General features: G+C 41.1%; 1 protein-coding gene across 2 annotated transcripts; it reads right to left on the bottom strand.

The window, feature by feature from the left end:
- Positions 1-86: 86 nt before the first annotated feature.
- On the bottom strand, positions 87-19,045 carry man2a2 (mannosidase, alpha, class 2A, member 2). Of its 2 annotated transcripts, XM_030135883.1 has the most exons (24): positions 18,938-19,045; positions 16,872-17,803; positions 16,109-16,366; positions 15,817-15,961; positions 14,540-14,711; positions 14,197-14,324; positions 13,717-13,890; positions 12,098-12,284; positions 11,236-11,413; positions 10,700-10,902; positions 9,280-9,462; positions 9,002-9,116; positions 8,816-8,886; positions 8,535-8,700; positions 7,533-7,769; positions 7,173-7,295; positions 6,763-6,877; positions 6,299-6,432; positions 6,040-6,181; positions 5,570-5,703; positions 5,226-5,303; positions 4,640-4,834; positions 4,425-4,538; positions 87-2,638 (listed from the first exon to the last, which is right to left on the bottom strand). In XM_030135883.1, exons 2-24 carry the CDS (start codon positions 17,001-17,003, stop codon positions 2,486-2,488), a joined length of 3,537 nt encoding a protein of 1,178 aa, XP_029991743.1. In that variant the 5' UTR covers positions 17,004-17,803; positions 18,938-19,045; the 3' UTR covers positions 87-2,485. The 2 variants fall into 2 exon arrangements, with proteins under 2 accessions (XP_029991743.1, XP_029991744.1); XM_030135884.1 differs by lacking the exon at positions 5,226-5,303.
- Positions 19,046-19,226: the final 181 nt, after the last annotated feature.

Genomic DNA, 19,226 nt, shown 5'->3' on the forward strand with positions numbered 1-19,226 from the left:
TTGACGACTCAACGTTGCCCCCTACTGATGCAGAATCCACTTCCATTGTCTCATACACTGACAAAGGTTTTCCAAAGACAGAGCTCTCATGTTGTATTTTTATCTTTATTCACTCCATATCTCATCTGTACTGCATCGTGAATTAAATACAGAAGAGACCTTGCCTTCATATATTACCTCTGAATGAACAAAAACAGCTCTACAGCAAAGATCACATTTAAAAAAAAAAAAAAAAAACCCAAAAAAGAATGAAAAAACACATTTATACAGAGACTCACGCGAGAGAAAATGCTCGACAGAAGACAAGAGGAGAAAGTGCAATTCAAGATGCGATGAAGTCTGGCCTTACGTAAATGTTAACCACAGCTGCAGGGGGAGAGCCAGTCTGCAGTTTGACAGAGCAGAGTGTGTTGAACTATGGCAGACCAGACATTAAGGGAGGAAGAGAGCAACAAAGCAGCAGCAGACGTCCTGTGGCGAATGAGGAAGGTGAGCGGATAAGTGATGGGCACAGTGTGACGGTGTGAGAGACGGTGGCGCGGTTTAAAAAACGTGCGACATAAGTGTCTGCGATGTGTCCGGCCTCAGGTTTGGACACACATGACAACATCCTCCACGGTGGAGTGAAGGCTGATACGCCCTAGAAAAATAAAAAATAAAAAAATACAGAACGCCTCAAGACAGCCTCAGGTTAAGAAGTACTCCAGAGCTACAATATTTTTAAAAAAAAACAAAAAAAAACTGCAGGTCATTTAGAGAAACTTTTCCTAATTTTAGTGTTATCTGGCTACGCATGACTTAGATTTACTTTCTGAATAACAAAAGTGAGATAGAGGTGAAAGAACTGTTACTCTCCCAAAGTGAATGACATTATACTCAATAAAAACATGAGTCTCCATTGTAAGAGCACAGCTATCAAACTTTTTCCAAGTAGAAAGCAGTTCCAGTGAATCGTTCTTCACAGCGCTGTAGTAGAATATCAACTAGTCTCACCCTCTTTCTGCAAAGACTGCTTGTCAAGTTTTTTTTTTTTTTTTTTTTTTTAAATGGAAAAAATAAATGCCTGGCGCATCACAAATTAAGTTTCATACATATTCATTGCAGACTACCAGCACAATTCAAGAATAAAACTAAAACGCTGAAGCAGAAACATTAATTCCACTTTTGTTATCGATTGCCGGATTCCCTGTGTGAAGCCTTTGACATCTTATTGGGTTAATTATGAATAAAAGTTTTTTTTTTTCCTTGCAGGCGCAGACAGAAACCACTGTAGATTGTGATGGTCATTGGGAAGCTCCTTTTCTGCATTATGACCCACAGGCCGACACAGACTGATCATAAATGCCGAACAGTACAACGTATGGTCCCTGATAGTGTACACTGAAACCTCGATACACTCAAAAAAAACAAAAAAAAAACCTCAAGTATACACATACACATACTCTAAACAGACACACACTGATATATCTGCCATGTGGTATATATGAGGTATAGTCTTTGTCTACACTCCTACTGCATACAGTTTGGTACACAAAACCAGCCTCTCAGCAGTGAAGGATCAGCACAGGAATGACAGACAGGGGCTTGGAAAAGCGACCGAAATTTCCTTCACAGACCTTCCAGTTATCTCATCGGCGCACACAGCGAAGAGGAAGCTCGGGGAGGGGAAAAAAAAAAAAAAGCAGTGAAGGAGAGAAAGTCCTCAGACGATGTACAAACAGGAACACTCGCGCATAAAAGCAGATATGATTAATGATCGCATTGTTATCGTGTAGTAACTGACGCGGGACTCTTGGACTCTGTTTGGGTCTCCTGGCGAGCAGAGATGAACGAGACCTCACATTCTGTTTGCTGCGTTAGAGACGTATCTATAAAAAAAAAAAAAAAAAAAACTTTAACTGCAGTCAACTTAAGACTGACAGGTACAAAACCAAAATCGCTGTGTGGCATTTTTTCCTTCACTGCGAACATTAAAAAAAAAAAAAAAAAAAAAAAAATTAAAAACCCATACACCAAATAAAGCTTTGTAAATTGCACTCTGATGGCACAAGTCCAGGCCCCCGTCAATGGGATATTTACATTCAATAGTTCAGTCCAGGATGGCGCAAAGATAGAAAAAGACACAAGTTCTTACAAAGCAGAACTAAATGAGATTTCATGTTCGATTACAGAGAAAGACAGATACCCAGCTGTACCTGATTCTAGTAGTCTCTTATTTTTCTAACAGCTGCAAGCCCACCCGGGTGTCCTGCTCCGGGAGACGTCCACAGTAACAGCTATCGTCTGCCCCCTGCTGTGCAGTCAGTCCTGTTACAATGGACCCTACCTCTCTGAGCTGTGGTGTTTGTGGTGCTGCGTGTGCGCTTGACAAAACAGACCAGAGACCAAGACCAGTCTGAGGCCAGGTGAGGTCTTGTGATTGGTCCGACGAGTCCGTTGCCTGCTGGGATTTTTAAACGCACTGCCTCTTTAGTTTGGACGGCTCTTAGCGCAGTTTCAGCTTAAAGGCGGAGATCTCCATGGGATCCAGGCTGATGGTGGAGTCGTTAGCCAGAGGCGTGCTAGAGTGCATGAGGGTCAGAGACATGGGCTGGAGCAGCTGCAGATCCAGGTTTTTGAACAGCCCCGATACATTCAGCTGCAGAAAAGGAGAGAACGGGAACAGGATGTGAGTCAGAAACACATATGTAAAATCCTGCTCTATGTGAGAATAGTTTGGCAGGCGGTTAGGGATGGGAATTGAATTGAATGTGTAATACCTGCTCTACCTCCCAGTACTTTAAATTGAATGTGCAATAACCTGCTAACTTCGTCCCAGTACTTTTAATTCTAATTCAAATGTGCAATAACTTGTTACCTCTCAGTATTCTTCTTATTATTATTATTCTTTTTTTATAAGTCTATTTTACAAATGTTTATTTGTGGTTGTACGTGCAGTAACTGTTTTTATATGTTTTTAGCTGTGTTTATGTTTTTTATCCGTCTTTTTTGTCATATCTCTACCTTTTTTCTAACCCCTTATTCTGACTCAGGGAAACAATCAAGAATTCCGATGTACCTCTACTGCTATGTATCTGTGCAAATGGCAAATAAAGTCTATTCATTCATTCATTCAAATCGGGAAGCCAGTAGCTCAGTTCTTTGGAATCAGTCTGTTTCTGTGACATCATCACGTCAAATACCTAGCATAGGTCATTTGTGTATTTTAGTTCAGAAGTGCTCAAAAGTATGGTTATATTTCACCGCTGGGGCCATTTACAACAGTTGCAGAGCTTCCATAACGACAAAAGGGGAATACCTCTAACATGTAGAACCATTTAGACACACGGCATCCAATTAAACTGTACCAATGAAACATCTTTAGTTGGCTGTTTCGGGAAGGTTAGATTAGATTAGACTTTATTGATCCCACAATGGGGAACTTCAACCGTCAAGGCAGCAACATAATAAAGTGCAAGAAAAACTGGTGGCGTAACTCTGAAGGCGTCCTCTACCAAACTCTTGGTTTGGGTCTCATATTGAAACTGAGGCAACAATTGCAATATTTGGCATTACATCACAATCTTTTCATTTTAACCAAAAATCTAAAAATCTAATTGCCTTTACCACTCTTCTAGCTCATAAACTAGTACAACTAAAATGGAAAGATAAACAACCTCCAACATTTAAATCTTAGTTTCTAGATCTTTTACATTATTTAACATTGAAAAAAACCAGATATTCTATAAGAGGATGTGCCAATAAGTTTTTCAGTACCTGGCAACCTGTTCCAAATCACATAAAAAAGGTAGATTTCTCACTTATTCCACAATAGTCTTATTAATACAAGTCTGTGACTAATATCTGTATTCCTTATTTATTTATTATTCTTACTATCTTTTTTATTTTCACAGGGTGGGAATGTTCATGGGTTTGGGTTTAAAAAAAAAAAAAAAAAAAAACAATGACTGTATTATATTTTTCTGTGACTTGATATGTAACAAAAAAACACTTTGAACAAAAAAAAAACAAAAAACTCTTTGTTCTTTTATTTTATTTTTATTTAACCAGGTTGGTCCTATTGAGATAGAGTATCTCTTTTTCAAGGGGGACCTGGCACAGACAGCAGCGATTGTCACACAATTATAGTTTAACAATAAAAGCATTCTACCGATACTGTTAATGTTAGCGCCATGTCACTGTCAACCTACTTTCACTATTGCTTATAAATAATCTCTATGTTCTATAATTACATTTAGATGAAGACAACGCTCAGAGGCTGCAGCAGGTAGATCTCTTTAGAACCCTTTAAGAGTTTTGTTCATATCAAATATAAAATGTTAGTGCATATTTGACATTAAAGAGTAGCAATAATGGAACTGAAATCATTAAATTCTTATCAATTCCCATCCCTAAAGGTGCTGTGTATGCGTTTCATCACTGACCTGTCCTTGTGTGGTAGTGCAGTTGAAACCCAGGTTCTGAACCTCTAATCCACAGTCTAATCCCAGACGGTGAAGGATTAAGGCTGTGTATGGAGACGGAGAGTGGGGGTCCTGCTGCTTGAGCGAACACACATACACACAAAAAAAAGGCATGAGTCAGTTTTAATCTCTCACCGGGGAACCATGTTGGATTGGTGGTTTTTGTTTTTCTTCACCTGGCTTTGAATGCTGCGCATGTTCAGCAAGTGGAAGTCACAGGGGAGAAGGGACTTAAGAGGGGCGAAGGTTTGCAAAGGAGGGATGCCACGCCTTTTGGGTAGGACGGGTAATGCCAAAACCTCATGGTTCAGGACAGCGTCGGTCATGTGGCTGAGTATAGAAGGAAAGCTAGTTGTCCCGCTGTCCGTCATCTGAAGAAAAGCAAAAAAAGATCAAACCACAGAGATGAGAATGAGAGAATGACGACTGAGACTCACTTCTAGAATGATTCTTTCACCATTACTGCGGCAGATGAGGAATGGACTCTAATTACTTTGTAGGTACAGGAGCTAAATTTCTAATTCTGATGCTGACAGACACAGTCCTGATCAATTTATATTGGATTTGTTACAGCCACTGCACTGCAATGTCACATTCTAAATTAAAGACGGCCAATTTGGCTACAGTTACGGAGTGGAGGGACACAAGAAAAAAAAAAAAAACAAAGAAAAAAAAAAAAAACAGCAGGCTAAGATCTGGCGCTACAGCACAGACTATAATGTGGGCTAACAAGCATCCTAGTTGTTGCTACAGCAACATTACCTCTTGAACTTCGTCACTCAACATTTGCGAGAAGAAAGAACGAAACAATGAAGAGAGTTTGGCGAAAAAGCCATCACGCTGAAAGTAATGATGTGGAAACAGAAGAAAAGGAAAACACAATTAGAGAGCGGAGAAGATAACCAAAAGACAGATGGTGAGGTAATGAGTGGCGGGAAAAAAAGATGCGTAGACAGGTGTTAATGGCCACAGAATGGACAAAACGCTCAATCTCAGCAGCCCTGCTCGGAGATTTTGGAGATTCGCTCGGGGAAAGCGGCGTCTGTTCTGGAATTTCAGACCTGCTATGCCGCTTCAGCAGCCACCTTCGAGGTTGTCCCACTGACCTTGTTGCCTGTGGATCTCCTCTCCAGCAGCAATCGGAAGCGGTTGGCCGTCTTCTTATTGTCCTTCAGACCTTGGCCCAGCCCACGGTTATCGTCTTGCATCAGCCGCCGGTCCATAATCACTTCAAGCTGGCCTGAGGCAGGAGGAGGAAAAGCAGGGACAGCAGCTTTAATACAAAGACAGTGCATTGAACTTTCAGGCACCAGCTGATGAAGACAAACATTTTGAGCCGGTTGTCCTTTAGAGACGCCTCCATTGTTCGCATAACAATGATAAAAGGATTAGATTCAGCACACAAATGTAAGGGTATGAACTACTCTCTTAAATGGCAGAGCAGAGATAAGTGCTTCAATGTCATTTTTTTCTTTGTAAACAAAGAAAGAGAGAGTGTGCTAACAGATAAATGCCATTTGAGAAGCAAATCAAGAAAAATGACACCAAATGAAATCCAATGCAGTGAGATACCGACCGCTCTCCAGGCTGCTGACACCCAAAGACTGGGCTGTGTGAAGTGTGAGGCGGTGGTGGCTGTCCTGGATGTACGCCTGGCTGGGCATGGGATAGAAGTTGGCCTGCAGGGGAAGTTTCAGGTAGTGGCGACGAGGCTGCATCTGAAAGAATCAATGAGGCGTCAAACCGCAAATCATCGCTTAATAATCAGCTTTTATTGGCAGTTAAAGAAAGACAATGCAATGAATTTGTTGCACTGTTCCGGGCAGTAGACCGACCTGGAAACCGTTGAGGTCTGTGTAGAAGACGTCACCGCTTTGGATGTCAGTGACCAGACGCATGGCCAGCTCCTTATTGGTCTGATCTCTGATGTCCACCATGGTAGTGATTTCTACAGACAAACCATCCACACCTGAAAATACACAACCACGGAGAGGAAAAGCTGAGCCACGTACTGGGGTGAATTTTTGTTAAGCGATTTCTTTGTTTAAAGGGATCCCCCACAGACTGATTGTTATGACATTCAGCCCATCTTCCCGGGGTGGGGTCCGCACAACATAATTATTATGATCTGCCAAATCCAGCAGGAAACAAAAAAAGCATCTAATTGAATACAAAAATGTCATTGTTATCCATATCAGTCTTTGTTGTATTCTACCATCTGCTGTCGTAAACAAACATAAAATGCTTCTGCCGAATCTGTGATAACTGATACCATTTTGCAGTTTCATGTGTTTATTACCTGGCACATTGTGGATGCGAATAGTTTGCTGAAAATGCTGGTAATGTGCCACTACTTCTGAAAATAGAGGCCCCTCAACGACGCGCACCACAGGAGGCTCTTTCTGATTGTATGGCTGGAAGCAGGAAGAGAGTAAGTGGCATCATTAAATCAATAATTGCTAAAATTAGAGAGGAAGGCAAAGGGTAGAAATATAAAAGCAGGATAAAACACAGGATGGAATCTAGGCCTTTACATCAATGTGTGCTCTGTTGTCTTCAAATCATAAAAAGATAAAAAGGCACCCAGTTTTTCCTGCCTTTCAGCCCCAAGGTACCCAGCATGATACAATGACACTACGCACCAGAGAGAATCTATCAAAGCAGTCTGAGAAGCAAGTATACATGTGAGATGCACAACTGAGACAATACCTTCGCTTTCCCGTCAGGAAGGAAAAGGTAAGCCCCGCTTTTGTCCTTAGAGGGGCGAGTGCCGTAAACCATGAACTGCATCTGAACCTTTACTTCCCGAGGATCATCTTTGCGCTTGATACTCTGAAGATGAAACCAAGAGGAAGACGAAAGCAAAAGGGGAAAAAATTAATTTGGAAAGAAGATGAAAGACTGGTTCTGTAGGAACAAGACATGCCATGTTCGCTTTGATCAAACTGGCTTTATTGGGAAATCAAGCTGGTGTTTTTTTTGCCCCTTACACAAGATCAAAAGATAAAACAGACAAGCAAATCCATAATTTGGACGTAAAGTCAAGGGGATTAGGAGCAGATAACAAACCTCCAACAGGCCGGTGGTTCCAGAGAATCCGAGTGTGAGAGACTGACTGCTGATGTAGAAGGTCTGAGCGTCTGCCTGTTGAGATCGGACAGGAAGTGGGTCCCCGGCCCGGGCAGTGACACTCCGTCCGGGTAGCCTGAGCAGCGTATCAGAACGCAGCGTCATCGGCGAGTCTGGAGAGTCGTAAAGGTGGAACACGGCCAGACCCAGTGGGGGCAGACGAGCCATGAACGTCGCCTGGGCAGAATGGTTAGATAGAAACAATTTGAGAATTAACACGCACAATAATCCTAACATTTTCAAAAACTCTGATTTTCACAGCACTGGCTTCAGTTTTCTTGTTAACTGGAACGGCAAGTGTTGACCACAAGGCATTCATTAAAAGTTAAAAAGCCTTTACACATTAACTGCACAGTGCTGGAATTTAAATGAGACTGTTTGTATTTCACAGTTATGTTGAAATTTCTTAATTTTAATTTCGGTAGCTATTAATGTGCAGACCAACACATCACAATTGTATTAAGGCGAGCTGAATTAAAGGTTGAGAGCCGCTTTCAACTTGTGCAAATTTACTTTAACAATCAGAGCGCTGCAATAACTCTGCACGTTATATGAGAAAAATCAGTGTGGAATGCCTAATGAGAAACCCTGTGGGTATAAAGAGGTAGTTAATAACCGCTAATAGCTAATAGCCTGTCGACTCTGGACACATTTGAGCAGCGTTTTTCAGTCATTCATTTCATATCTGTCCGGCAGAACAGGTAATCAATACAGCTGTCTACACTGGCTGGATAATGCTGCACTGAAATACAGGATTAGGATTTAAGTCTTTTTTATTTCTGACTTATATGCCTAACTAAACTGCTTTCTATCTGTCAAAATCTCCTGTACTTCTTTTTATAGAGCTGTAGTAAGTGTCAAGTGTAGTAAACAGTGATAGAGGGCTGTGTGCAAAGTGCTGCCAACATGCTGACTGAGTTTGTTGAACACTCTTTTCTTTACCTCAAACACCTCTGCGCTCATTTGACTTGCAGAACTCCACTGAGCGCTGAGCTGCACGGGTACGGTCTGTCCGTCCTCGGTGAGTATCCGCACCCTGACGGTGTTGACCAACACAGTAACCGCACACAGCCGCTCCTGCTCGACGGGGTTGAACAGAACCACGTACCTGGAGCGAGAACAAAGAACAAGCAATCAAAAAAAAAAAAAAAAACTAGGGATGGCAGAGGAGCGACTGAGGAGGAGGAAGGAGTGGAGATGAAACGCGGGGATAATAATAATACCTTGGTCCTGCTGGGTCCAGCTCGATTAAAGTGCGCTGGGGCAGAGAATCTTGAGTCGCACGCCTGTCATCCTAGAAAAGAAAGCACAGAACCCAAGGGATCCCGAATACTTGAAACCCCATGCATGGTTTTTAATCCAGGTTTTTCTAATGCAGGGACAGAAGGTCTGTCCACGTTTTCACTTACGGTCTCCAGGAAAGGCTCAGTCTGGTAGAAGCGATAAAACTCTTTGTTCTTCATCACCAGGAAATGAGCGGCATTGATGATTACTCTCTTCAGGCCGATGAGGGAGCGCAGTAATCTAGGAGGGGGAGGAAGGATCAATTGCTCACTGCAGCAGTCACATCAGGCTTGTTATTTTACTTCTAAGTATCGAACAGCAAAGTATTGAGCTGCGACGGAGGAATAAAAAGGAGAAAGCAGAGTCGCAATCACAGGCCCGTCATTTCATCCCAGACACTCACCTGGTGCCATAGTCGATGACAACATTTTCTTTCGCCGTGCCGGTGATGGCGTCATGATGCTGAAAGAGACCGACCGACCGCCTCGCATCGACAAGGAGGGCATAATCTGAGACCGGGTAGCGTCCTTCCATACCTGCGTGTCGAGCATTTGCAACCGCCAGGCTGTAAAGAATCTCTGCCCCCCTAAAAGAAAAACAACAAAGAGATATCAGCCATTTCAGACATGGGATATGAAAAACTGTAGCCTCGAGCTGGTACTAGTTTCAACTTTCTGCCACTGAAGTACAGGTTGTTGTACATTTACATCCCTTACAGTTTCACGCAGATATTGTCGCCATATGTTCATTGTTGTTTACGTATACATTTGTTTCTTTTAGTTATTTATTATTTGTTTATATTTTGCCAGCGCAATTAAGAAATGCAAAGGTAAAAGATTATGTGTGTATGTGTACTTGTATGTTGTGTATATGTAAAAACATATGTATGTGTATACGGGTGTGTGTATAAAAATATAAAAGAGTAATGTAAAAAGGGAGATTAAATATATATTTTTAATATTTTATGAAGAAGGGGCGGGATTAAATAAATTGCACTTCTTCCCACCCCTTTTCAGGCATGTAAATAAAACTATTGTGCTGTTTCTCTTTCTAAGATTGTCTTGATTGTTGACTTTTGTATTGTTATTTCTGTTTTACTTGTTCACATATGTTAAATTACATTGCATGTTCGGAATAAATCACTTAATCTAATCTAAATCACACAGATATTAGAAAATATTTGCACAGAAGTAGCAACTGTGCAGCAGTTTCCATAAATATTCAACAGCATTAGCTGTCATGTGGACACAGATTTCTGTATTGTCTGGTGTATACATTCGTTCAGAGGTGACCTCAGATGCCAATCCTGTGTTTTTCTTGGACAGAGCCTTTCACAGCAGTCATAGCTCCAAGGCTGTGGAATAATTTGCCACTGACTTTAGACAGATTATTTTGCCGTAGTCTTTTAAATCCCCTCCTCCAAACATTCCTTTACAGCTCGGCTTTTATTCTCACTTAATGTTGTTATTGTCATTTATTCTCACTCTGTAAATGTTTTATTTTCACTGTTTTATTTGGATTGCTTTTGCCTCAATTTTGTATGAAGGTATTGATGAATCTCTGGAAAGCACTAACACTGTTAAAGTCCAATACAAATACATTTTACCATTATTATTTAATTCACATATTTGATGTTGAAGGTGCTTTTTCTTTGTATCTTATAAATATACCAAAAACAAATGGAAACAAGCCCTGTTTAGTAGAAGCTCAAGAACCGCACAAATGAGCCTGTGGCAGTACCTGATGTTAACAGTAGAGTATTATTAACACACAGCAGGTGGTAGGTTTCGGTTAGCAGTGATATGTAACTGAATCTGACCCACCTCAGGTGTGATTCAATCACACGGTCCAGGCTTTTGTAAAAGGGCCTAGAGGTGAAATAGCCAGTCCAGTAGTGGTCTTCACGATCTGCATAGGCAAAGAAATCTCCACTGAGCACTGGGTATTCTGGAGGTCTGGATCCCTGGGGTATGCTGTGTGCTTTATAAACAGCATTGAAGTAGTCTGTGAGCGTCCCAAACTGAGCCTGAAAAAGCAGCCAGAGACAGATGACATGTTGTTGAAAAAAAAGAGCTTACTCAAACACAGCTGAGCAGAGAAAAACAAAAGCCTTTCATTATTATTATTCAAGTGCCTCTCATCTGACAGGCCATCTCACGAGCAAAACATTGAGTCGTGTCAGATTCTTTGTTCTGTCAGCAAGTTAAAATACCACTCTGTGATTCATTATCACACGAAAGGTGCCATACTGATATACTTGGTACTCCAAATGCTGACATGCATAAACCAAATGAAAGAGATCAAATATCTATATATTTAGCAACACTATTTTTTGACAGCTTACAAAATATTTCTTTACCTGTACATGCATCTCCGGGTGAGTATTCATGTAGTCAAAGAGTTTCTGGTAGTTGATGTATTGCTGATCCCACTCGAGGGCTTTGTCATAGCGGAAGTCATCCCCCAGGGGGACAAGAAGCACCTTGCTGCGGTACAGTTTGGACTTTTTACGGTACTGATCCAAGAGCAGGTGTGCCCTGTTTGAGGAAAGGGAGCAGGGAAAAAAACAAAAAAAAGACAAAAAAATAAATGTTTCTTGGCATGCAACCTGCCCTGCTTTTCACACACCAGTTTTCTAGGAAAGCACTGTGACCTTGGAAAGAGGCGGATCAAATTAGCCCAAGGGACATTTTCCATTAGCGGGTAAAATATGTCCTCTGTAAAGTTCTTTAGGTGCCCTAAAAGCTAGTTAATGTGACTGTGAGACTCTCTGAACTGTGTGTCTCCTTCCCTTTATTCATCCGCCCACTCTGGCTGTTAGCATTGGCACAATGTCAAGTTTAGTTTATTTGTAATGGACCGGAGAAGATAAAGGTTACAAATGTCTGCTGTGTAGTCGTTTTTCCAATACTACTCAAAACGTAAGATGTTTAGCATGGACATCATCACTGTAAATTGTGTAATAAGTGTCTGATACTGGATATTTAATGTTGCTATATTGATATGAAGAATATTTGTATAGAATTTGATTATACCCTACAATATTTAATAGGTAAAATAGCTTACGGTTGGATAAATAAACTGCAGCAATCTCAGAGGAACACATAAAGTAAAGGACCCTTATATTGAAATGGATCGTTGCAAACCTCAACTGAAACTATTTGTCTAGTTCTATGATTTCAAAGAAAAGCAGACCCCCAGTAACCATAAACACGCCTCACCTTTCTGCTATATTGGCCTCCACCACTGTTTTCGGGGGTACTTTCCAAGGGCAATTTATTCGGCCACCTGGTAACCGTTTGAAGTCAAACTGGCAGCAGATCTTTGGATCGGGACCGCAGGTATGAGGCACGTCATAGCTGTAGAATGGCATCATGTGGCAAAAGATATCTGTGTTTGCCCCAGTATCTGTAAAAGCAGGAAAGAAAAAACTGGTTTTAAAGACATCTGACATCAGTTTCTTACCATGCATGACTTCTGACTTAATCAGTGTGGTATTTATGAGGGCAGACAAACCAACAACGATCAACTTCACTTTTTCCCCATTAACGACATAGTACATTTTGGTCCACCACAGTTTTATAATGAACTAAAAATATTCTGTGGAGCTGTTGCCAACAATGTAGATTAATTTTGGGACAAACTGCCCGGCAATGAAAATATACATGCATATCCATGCAAAAAAGCCCAATCAAGCCAGACCCTGATCTGTGCCAGCTTCTAAAACCACGACAGCCACAGTGGCAGCAGAGAAATGAACTCAACTCTATGAGATAACTTCAGAATTAGCATTAACATCTGTTACTGTCATTGCTTTAACTAATTACAGTTTGTCACCATCCACCATTTAGTGAACTGAGCAGCTCAAGAGCCAACAAACAAACCCTGTAGCATTTATCAGGCTGAAAAATGTAAACATTATTTCCACAGACAAATCAGACATCAGATAATCGGCACATAAGTATCAACCCAGCAGTTGCTCTGTAGGGGTCTGTTTGTCTGCTACAATGACAGAGACTGGTTTGTTCTTATTTTGATTCCGCTCAGATTCTCTGTGGTTCTAACTCTTACAAACATCCATTTTCTTTTGGGTTGAAAAAGAACTCCAGGACTGATAACTTAGCAGAGCAAAAAAACAACATTGATAGCACATAATACATCCATGAGATGAAGTAGCCCTTCATAACAGCAGAGGCAGAAGTGAAAGTTAATTACCATGGTAACAGGGACACTCTGTGGCTCTCTGGCCTGTACAAAATTATGAAGACTTCAAGAGTGAAGTAATAATTTTACTCTTTTGATTAATATCACACAAACAACGACCAAGTAACATCTCAACCAGTCTTTTCAGTTAATTTTAGTTCACTTAAAAAAAAAAAAAAAAGCCCCAAATAACCACCCACACACCATAGATACAGTAGGACTGGGTGGGACACACTGAACTTTGATCACAGTCTGTGAACCAAGTTGCGAATTAAAAATCACGGATAAACCTTTTTTTTTTCCACTGAAGAAGAAAGCAGCAAAAATTAAATTGCCAAATTTCATTACGAAATGAGCCCTCTATAAAACTTGCGCTCAGAATGCACATTACATAAGCAATATCAAACAGTGAAATGTGTTTCATTAAGAACAAATGAACAGTAAATCTTCAGTAGATGTTTAATTCATTAAGAAGTTATAATGAAGATAGCTCTAGTGAAGCCATTAGGCAGAGGCTGTCCTTCCAAAATGTCATTCTCTTTCACAGACCATGACAAGTGACATGACTCATTCTGAAATGAGCTTAACAAAGATGAGCACATGAATTAGAGGACACAGTTGGCTCCAGTCCACTCACCCCACGCCTGCCTCCACATAAACTCCAAGCTGCGGGTGGAGGCGAAGTGTTTTTTGATGGAGTAGTGAACCCTCTGGATCAGCATGCTGGTCAGGTTGGCCCTCTTCAGCAGGTAGGGCATAGTGGCACTGTGACCAAAAGGGTCTACGGCCCAACCACTGCGAGGGGTAATGCCTATGACAGCAAGCAGTAAGTCAGTGGTAGAGTCTTACGCTCAGATAAAGGGAGAAATACATATGAGGAGAATCATTCACCTCAGTAGGACGCACTTGAAAAAGCACAAAGTATTTTAACACCTGCTGAGGGAAAAGCTACACCTGATGTATATAGGAAGACTGGATTTCACCATTAATGGAACTGGTATTACTTTTTACAATTTCTTAGCATTAAAAAAATCTATTATATTACCAGCATTCGTCATTCATAGCAGATGTGAATTAGGAAATCCAACTGAGGAGCCATTTTGGATCCAGTTTGTACCTAGATTTCGTTCCAGCCACTGATGTCCCTCAATAAGCTGGTCAATCATGGCAAAGTAGTGAACGTTGGCTTCATCTGTCATCACCCACCCTCCTGTCACAATCTCTAGCTGCCCTCCAAGGATCAGCCTGTCAAACAGAGAGGATTAAGAAAGCAAGGTGAGGATAATCCAGCCTTAAAGAGGGAGAGCCATTAACCAGATAACAAGCTATTTTTAGAAAACCCACAATCTGGCAGTTGATGCCATCTTTTCCATCTTGGGAAAAAAGAAAATTGTACTGAAGCCATGAAAGAAATCTGTCCTAAAACTCAGATTTAGGTGGGAAATTAAATGCTGACTCACTTGCGCACGGCCTCCTGTTTGTGTATGTCTGCTGTCTCCCACCACTTGGAAAAGAAAGAAATCTCAGACCAGATGAACTTCCTTCGTGGATCCTCAGCCAACTTCACCACCATGTTGTTTAAAATGTGTTGCGTCTGGTCTGTGAAGTACTTGTCAAAGGTTTTGACCCAGCCTTAAAAGAGAAGAAGAAAAATCGAAGTAAATTACACAACATTTGGCAGATTTGCTGTCCACTAATTGGTCTATTTCTGAAAACAATATGCCTCTACACTCCTCATCCAGCTGGCTGAAACTTTAACAAAAAGCCTGTGCAGGTAAGAGGCAGCACGATGAGGAAAAGATCAAGAATAAAACTTATATTTTATTCACGAAGAGCTGTTCCCTTCAGAAAGCTTTTTAGCAGAGTGCTTTAAAACAAGGTGACTAAAACACATTTTGTGAACTTCCAGCACTAAAGCCTTTAAATATGCTGTCAAATATTTATCTAGTATGTTCTTGGGTGACATTTATTACAGAGATTCACATCATTCTGCAGCAAAGCAGAATCAGTGTTTTTCAACATGTCTTCACATAAACCTGAGACAACATGCTCAAAGAGGACTTTCATTAACTAAAGCCTATTAGATAAATAAGCCTTGCACCACTAACCCTGTCTTAATGTGCCTTCTGAGCCACACCGACATCAACAACAACAGGAGCAGCAGCAGCGACAGAACTTATCACTACCTATTCAGATTGAAGGCTGCCTAAAACATAACTTTACAGCAGGGCATAATCAAATTCAGTTCCAAATAAAATATATTCTTATAGTTGATGGCCAAACCTTGGAGGTCCCTGCAGCCTGTCAACATATCTATAACTGTCAAGTAAGCCACAATGAAGCAGGCTGGTAAACATATTTAATGAAATGTCCATCTAAAACAAAATCCCTGCCAGTCAAAATAAAAATAGCCGGCTTTCTCCAATGCCAGCAGCTTTCTAATTCTATTGTTTGCAACTACACTGTCAGTCACGTCACCGTTAATGGGCATGAAGAAACCAAAATTTGACTGATTTCTGCATCCCAATCACTAGCCTCTCACTCAGGTAAGGCTTCATCATTGAAGGCTTGTCTTTTTTGACACAACAATACTATTATTAGCCTTGTAGAAAAACAACGGTGATCAGTTCGTAAAACAAATCAAAGATGTTAAAAGCAGGCTCTTTAAATGACACACTGATGAAAACATAAAATTCTTTCCATGCTGCCATGCTTTTAGAACACCCTCTCCACTCACCTGGATCATTGTGGGAATGAGGCACCACAAACACTTGAAGCGGTTCATTATCCCATTCATCAGGTTCGTAAGTGATATCAAAGCCCTGCTTCCATACACCGCCATCAGGGTTGTCAAACTTCAGGAGGGAGTACACATCCAGCATCTGAAATAAGAACAAAACCAATTGTTAACTCACAGGACAAAGCCAAACCTGCCCAGAGTAATCAACAGTGATGTCAACATTAATTACAATTTTGACCAAATATTATTTTTTCAAGGAGAAATCTAGTGTGAAGAGCAACAATCACACCTGAACGTCTGCTTGGCCGCGGTTGCCTACAGCAAACTGGCAATCCTGGGGCTTGACGGCGAGGAAAGTAGGGCGGCCATCAAAGGGTAGAACCCAGGAACCATTGGCACTCCTGAAAGGCAGGTGGCCGCTGGGAGACACAGCTCCTGTGTCTGTGAGCTCCATCACAGAGTCCTTTATGTGACTTATGATTTGATGGTTTTCTTCCAGGAGTTGCTCCAACTGCTCTATCCGGTTCTGCAGGACTGAGATCTGGCTCTAAATGCCCATCAAAAATTACAAACAAAAACACACATTGATATCTTCATAAATTGTATCCTGAAAAGATCATTTGATCAAAAGTCATTTGTTTCTCAACTAGGATTTGGACAGTCATTACAAATCTTGTGAATTACAAGACAATTAGAATGTTGTTGTAAATGTGTAATTATAAAAACAAAATTCAAATTAACATATAATAAACATAATAATAAAAAAAAACATTTATTATAAATGCAATAGCAAAATACACTATTTTCTATGGGTTTAAGTGTTTGACAGTAATATAATTTCAGCCTCTCTTTATGCAGACAGAAAAAAAAGGATCTATAAAATTATCCACATTATAATCATGTGCAGAACTTATTTAGACTGGTCTAGAAATCAGCACTGTTTGTGTTTATGCTTCAGTGCAACTCCTGGTGCCTCAAAACAAAGTAAAGAGAGTAACAAAGATTAAAAAGGAAGTCCAGATCTGCATTATCACCACAACACTTATTCTTACCCGTGGAAAGTTTCCGCTGCTCTGTCTCCTTGCAGGGTCATGTTGGACTCGATCCAACATCAGATACAGCGAGAATACAGCCACACAGAATATGGCCCCTCCACACACTGTTACCTGCTTCCTCAACTTCATCCTCCTCTGGGCTTCTTTCCGGAGTTTAAAATATTAAATTGACCTTGACTGTCCCTCTTTAAAACATCGAGAGAAAGGTCCTTTAAAAGTGGGATGCAATCCTTCACGGTGCAAAATGAGATGGAAAGTAACCAGCTACACGAGTAGTGATGGATCAGTTCTACAACGGCGACGCCTCCAGCTTCCACTCACCATACTGGAGGACCACAGTAAAGGGGGCTACAGCAGTGATAGCAGTGGACAGGGGTACTAAATCAGTAATAGTTGGCAAACACTGTGTCGTCTTTGGCCAAACCACAGCCACCGGTGGGCTCCTTCAAAGTCACCCTTGTGCTCAACCATCCAAATTGAAGTGATTGCAGGAAAGGAAAAAAAAAAACAAAAAAACACAAGCACCACACAGAGGAGACTCAAACAGGGAGCCTAGTGTCCTTGCAGCATGATGGGTGTCGCTGTGGGTCTTTTCTCCTAGTCCAGTTCCCACTCCCACAGCAGCGTCTTATACCCCAGCAACAGCCAGATTACAATTCAGCTCATTTGGCCTGTGGTGCTACAACACTTTGCACACTAGGCAGCAGTAGTGCAAAGATGTGGGCTGAAACAAACCAACTTAGCCTAGAGCAGCAGCTTTTTAATCAAGCGTCACCGCTGCCTGAAGCAGCTCCAGGAATTAAAATGAGACAAATGTCATTCTTCTCTCAGTAGCACAGTGACGGCATATCTACTGTGGCAGCATGGCCAGCACGTCTGTCCTTGGCCACAAGCACCAAGTTGAAATCACATCAGAGGGTCTTCTGCATCTGTGAAGACAGTTCAAGTTTAATGGAGCATGTAAAATAAAGACATATGCCACCAACTAATATCATAGATAAGCATCAGTGAACTGAGTAGTTAAAGATTTTTTGACAAGTAAAGTCAAAAGGGAAAGACAATAAATCAAACTGAGAACAGTGGTCCGTTTCTTTTCCTCCCAGGGCTGATAGGTGTTCCTGTTTGCCTCAGTGTGCAAATCCAACACCATCATAATCCGCTCACTTCTAGAGCCGAGACTATTTTAGCATTACCACAGGGAGCTGGATAATAACTTGGCACTTCCGTTTGGTTGAACTAACTGGCAAAACCGAAACTAATGTCAGCAGAAAAACAGACAAGGTGCTGAACACAGAGACACCAAAAATAACAGGCTTTAATAACTACAGCAATGAATTCATGTGTTATATCTACTGCTGCTCACCTGACACGACTGCTTAGCTTAAAGGAAGCTTTTCTACAAAATCCCAGTCTTTTAAGTGACCGATCAAATTCCGTTTAATCGTATTCTTAGGAATGTTAACTCCTTTGTTAAAATGTAACTTGGATTATAGTTAGTCAGCTGGGCAGCTAGCCAACTATCATTGCGTTACTTCAAACTTAAGAGCAATAAAATAGCTCAGCAGTACGTGTACATTACACTTCGTATGATTATATACGCGCCAGCTAGTTTATCAATAATCTGTATTGATTTTACTATTCAAACTTTGCCTCCCTCTGTTACTTTGACATGAACTAACCACAGATATTACTAATGTGTAGCTGAACAAGCTAGCGCTAGCCACAAGATATGACATTCCCACATCAACTGGTTTCAGAGCTATCTTTAAGAGTCAGCAAACCACAGCATAACAATTGACATCTTTAGATAAATCCAAGGAAACTGGAGACACCGCTGTTTTTCTGCACCATTACCTGTAAAAAAGCCCATGTAGGACGGCAGATGTAACGCTGTCTGTAACGTTAGGCACGATAGCAAGTACTGGCTTGATAACATTAAGACAATACGTGGCTGATATTTCCTGGTTAACCTTTCACTTTTCATCTGAATCCCGGCTGATATGTATGTGCGACCTTGGGACCCCTTATGTCTGTGAACAAAAAGAAAAATTGACGTTACTCACCAAATAAGACTGATCCGGAAGAGCCCAAGAGTGTGAGCATTTCGCTCCGGGCTGACAGATTAACAACTGTACCAGCCAGCTAGCCCAGCTAGCACCGATAGCCACAGCAAAGACTTATGGGAAGACTGGGGCTGCGCATCAGTTCATGATTGGCCAGAATCCTGAGCAGCTTTTAAATTAAATCCACCATAATTACATATTCAGACTGCTAATGGGAATAAATACCTGCATTACAATGTAGTTTAAGAAATCTGAATGATTTACAAGGTCAGTGATGGACAAATTGTCT

The sequence above is a fragment of the Sphaeramia orbicularis genome, chromosome 6 (genome assembly GCF_902148855.1).
Source record: "Sphaeramia orbicularis chromosome 6, fSphaOr1.1, whole genome shotgun sequence".
Lineage (NCBI taxonomy): Eukaryota > Metazoa > Chordata > Actinopteri > Kurtiformes > Apogonidae > Sphaeramia > Sphaeramia orbicularis.

Excerpts from the sequence above, each read along its gene's own strand:
- man2a2 (XM_030135883.1), bottom strand. The coding sequence starts at position 17,003 with ATGAAGTTGAGGAAGCAGGTAACAGTGTGTGGAGGGGCCATATTCTGT. Across the intron at positions 14,325-14,539 it reads AAACAGGAGGCCGTGCGCAA|GCTGATCCTTGGAGGGCAGC; the intron begins GTGAGTCAGCAT and ends TCTGTTTGACAG. Across the intron at positions 8,701-8,815 it reads CTGGACCCAGCAGGACCAAG|GTACGTGGTTCTGTTCAACC; the intron begins GTATTATTATTA and ends TTCTCGCTCCAG.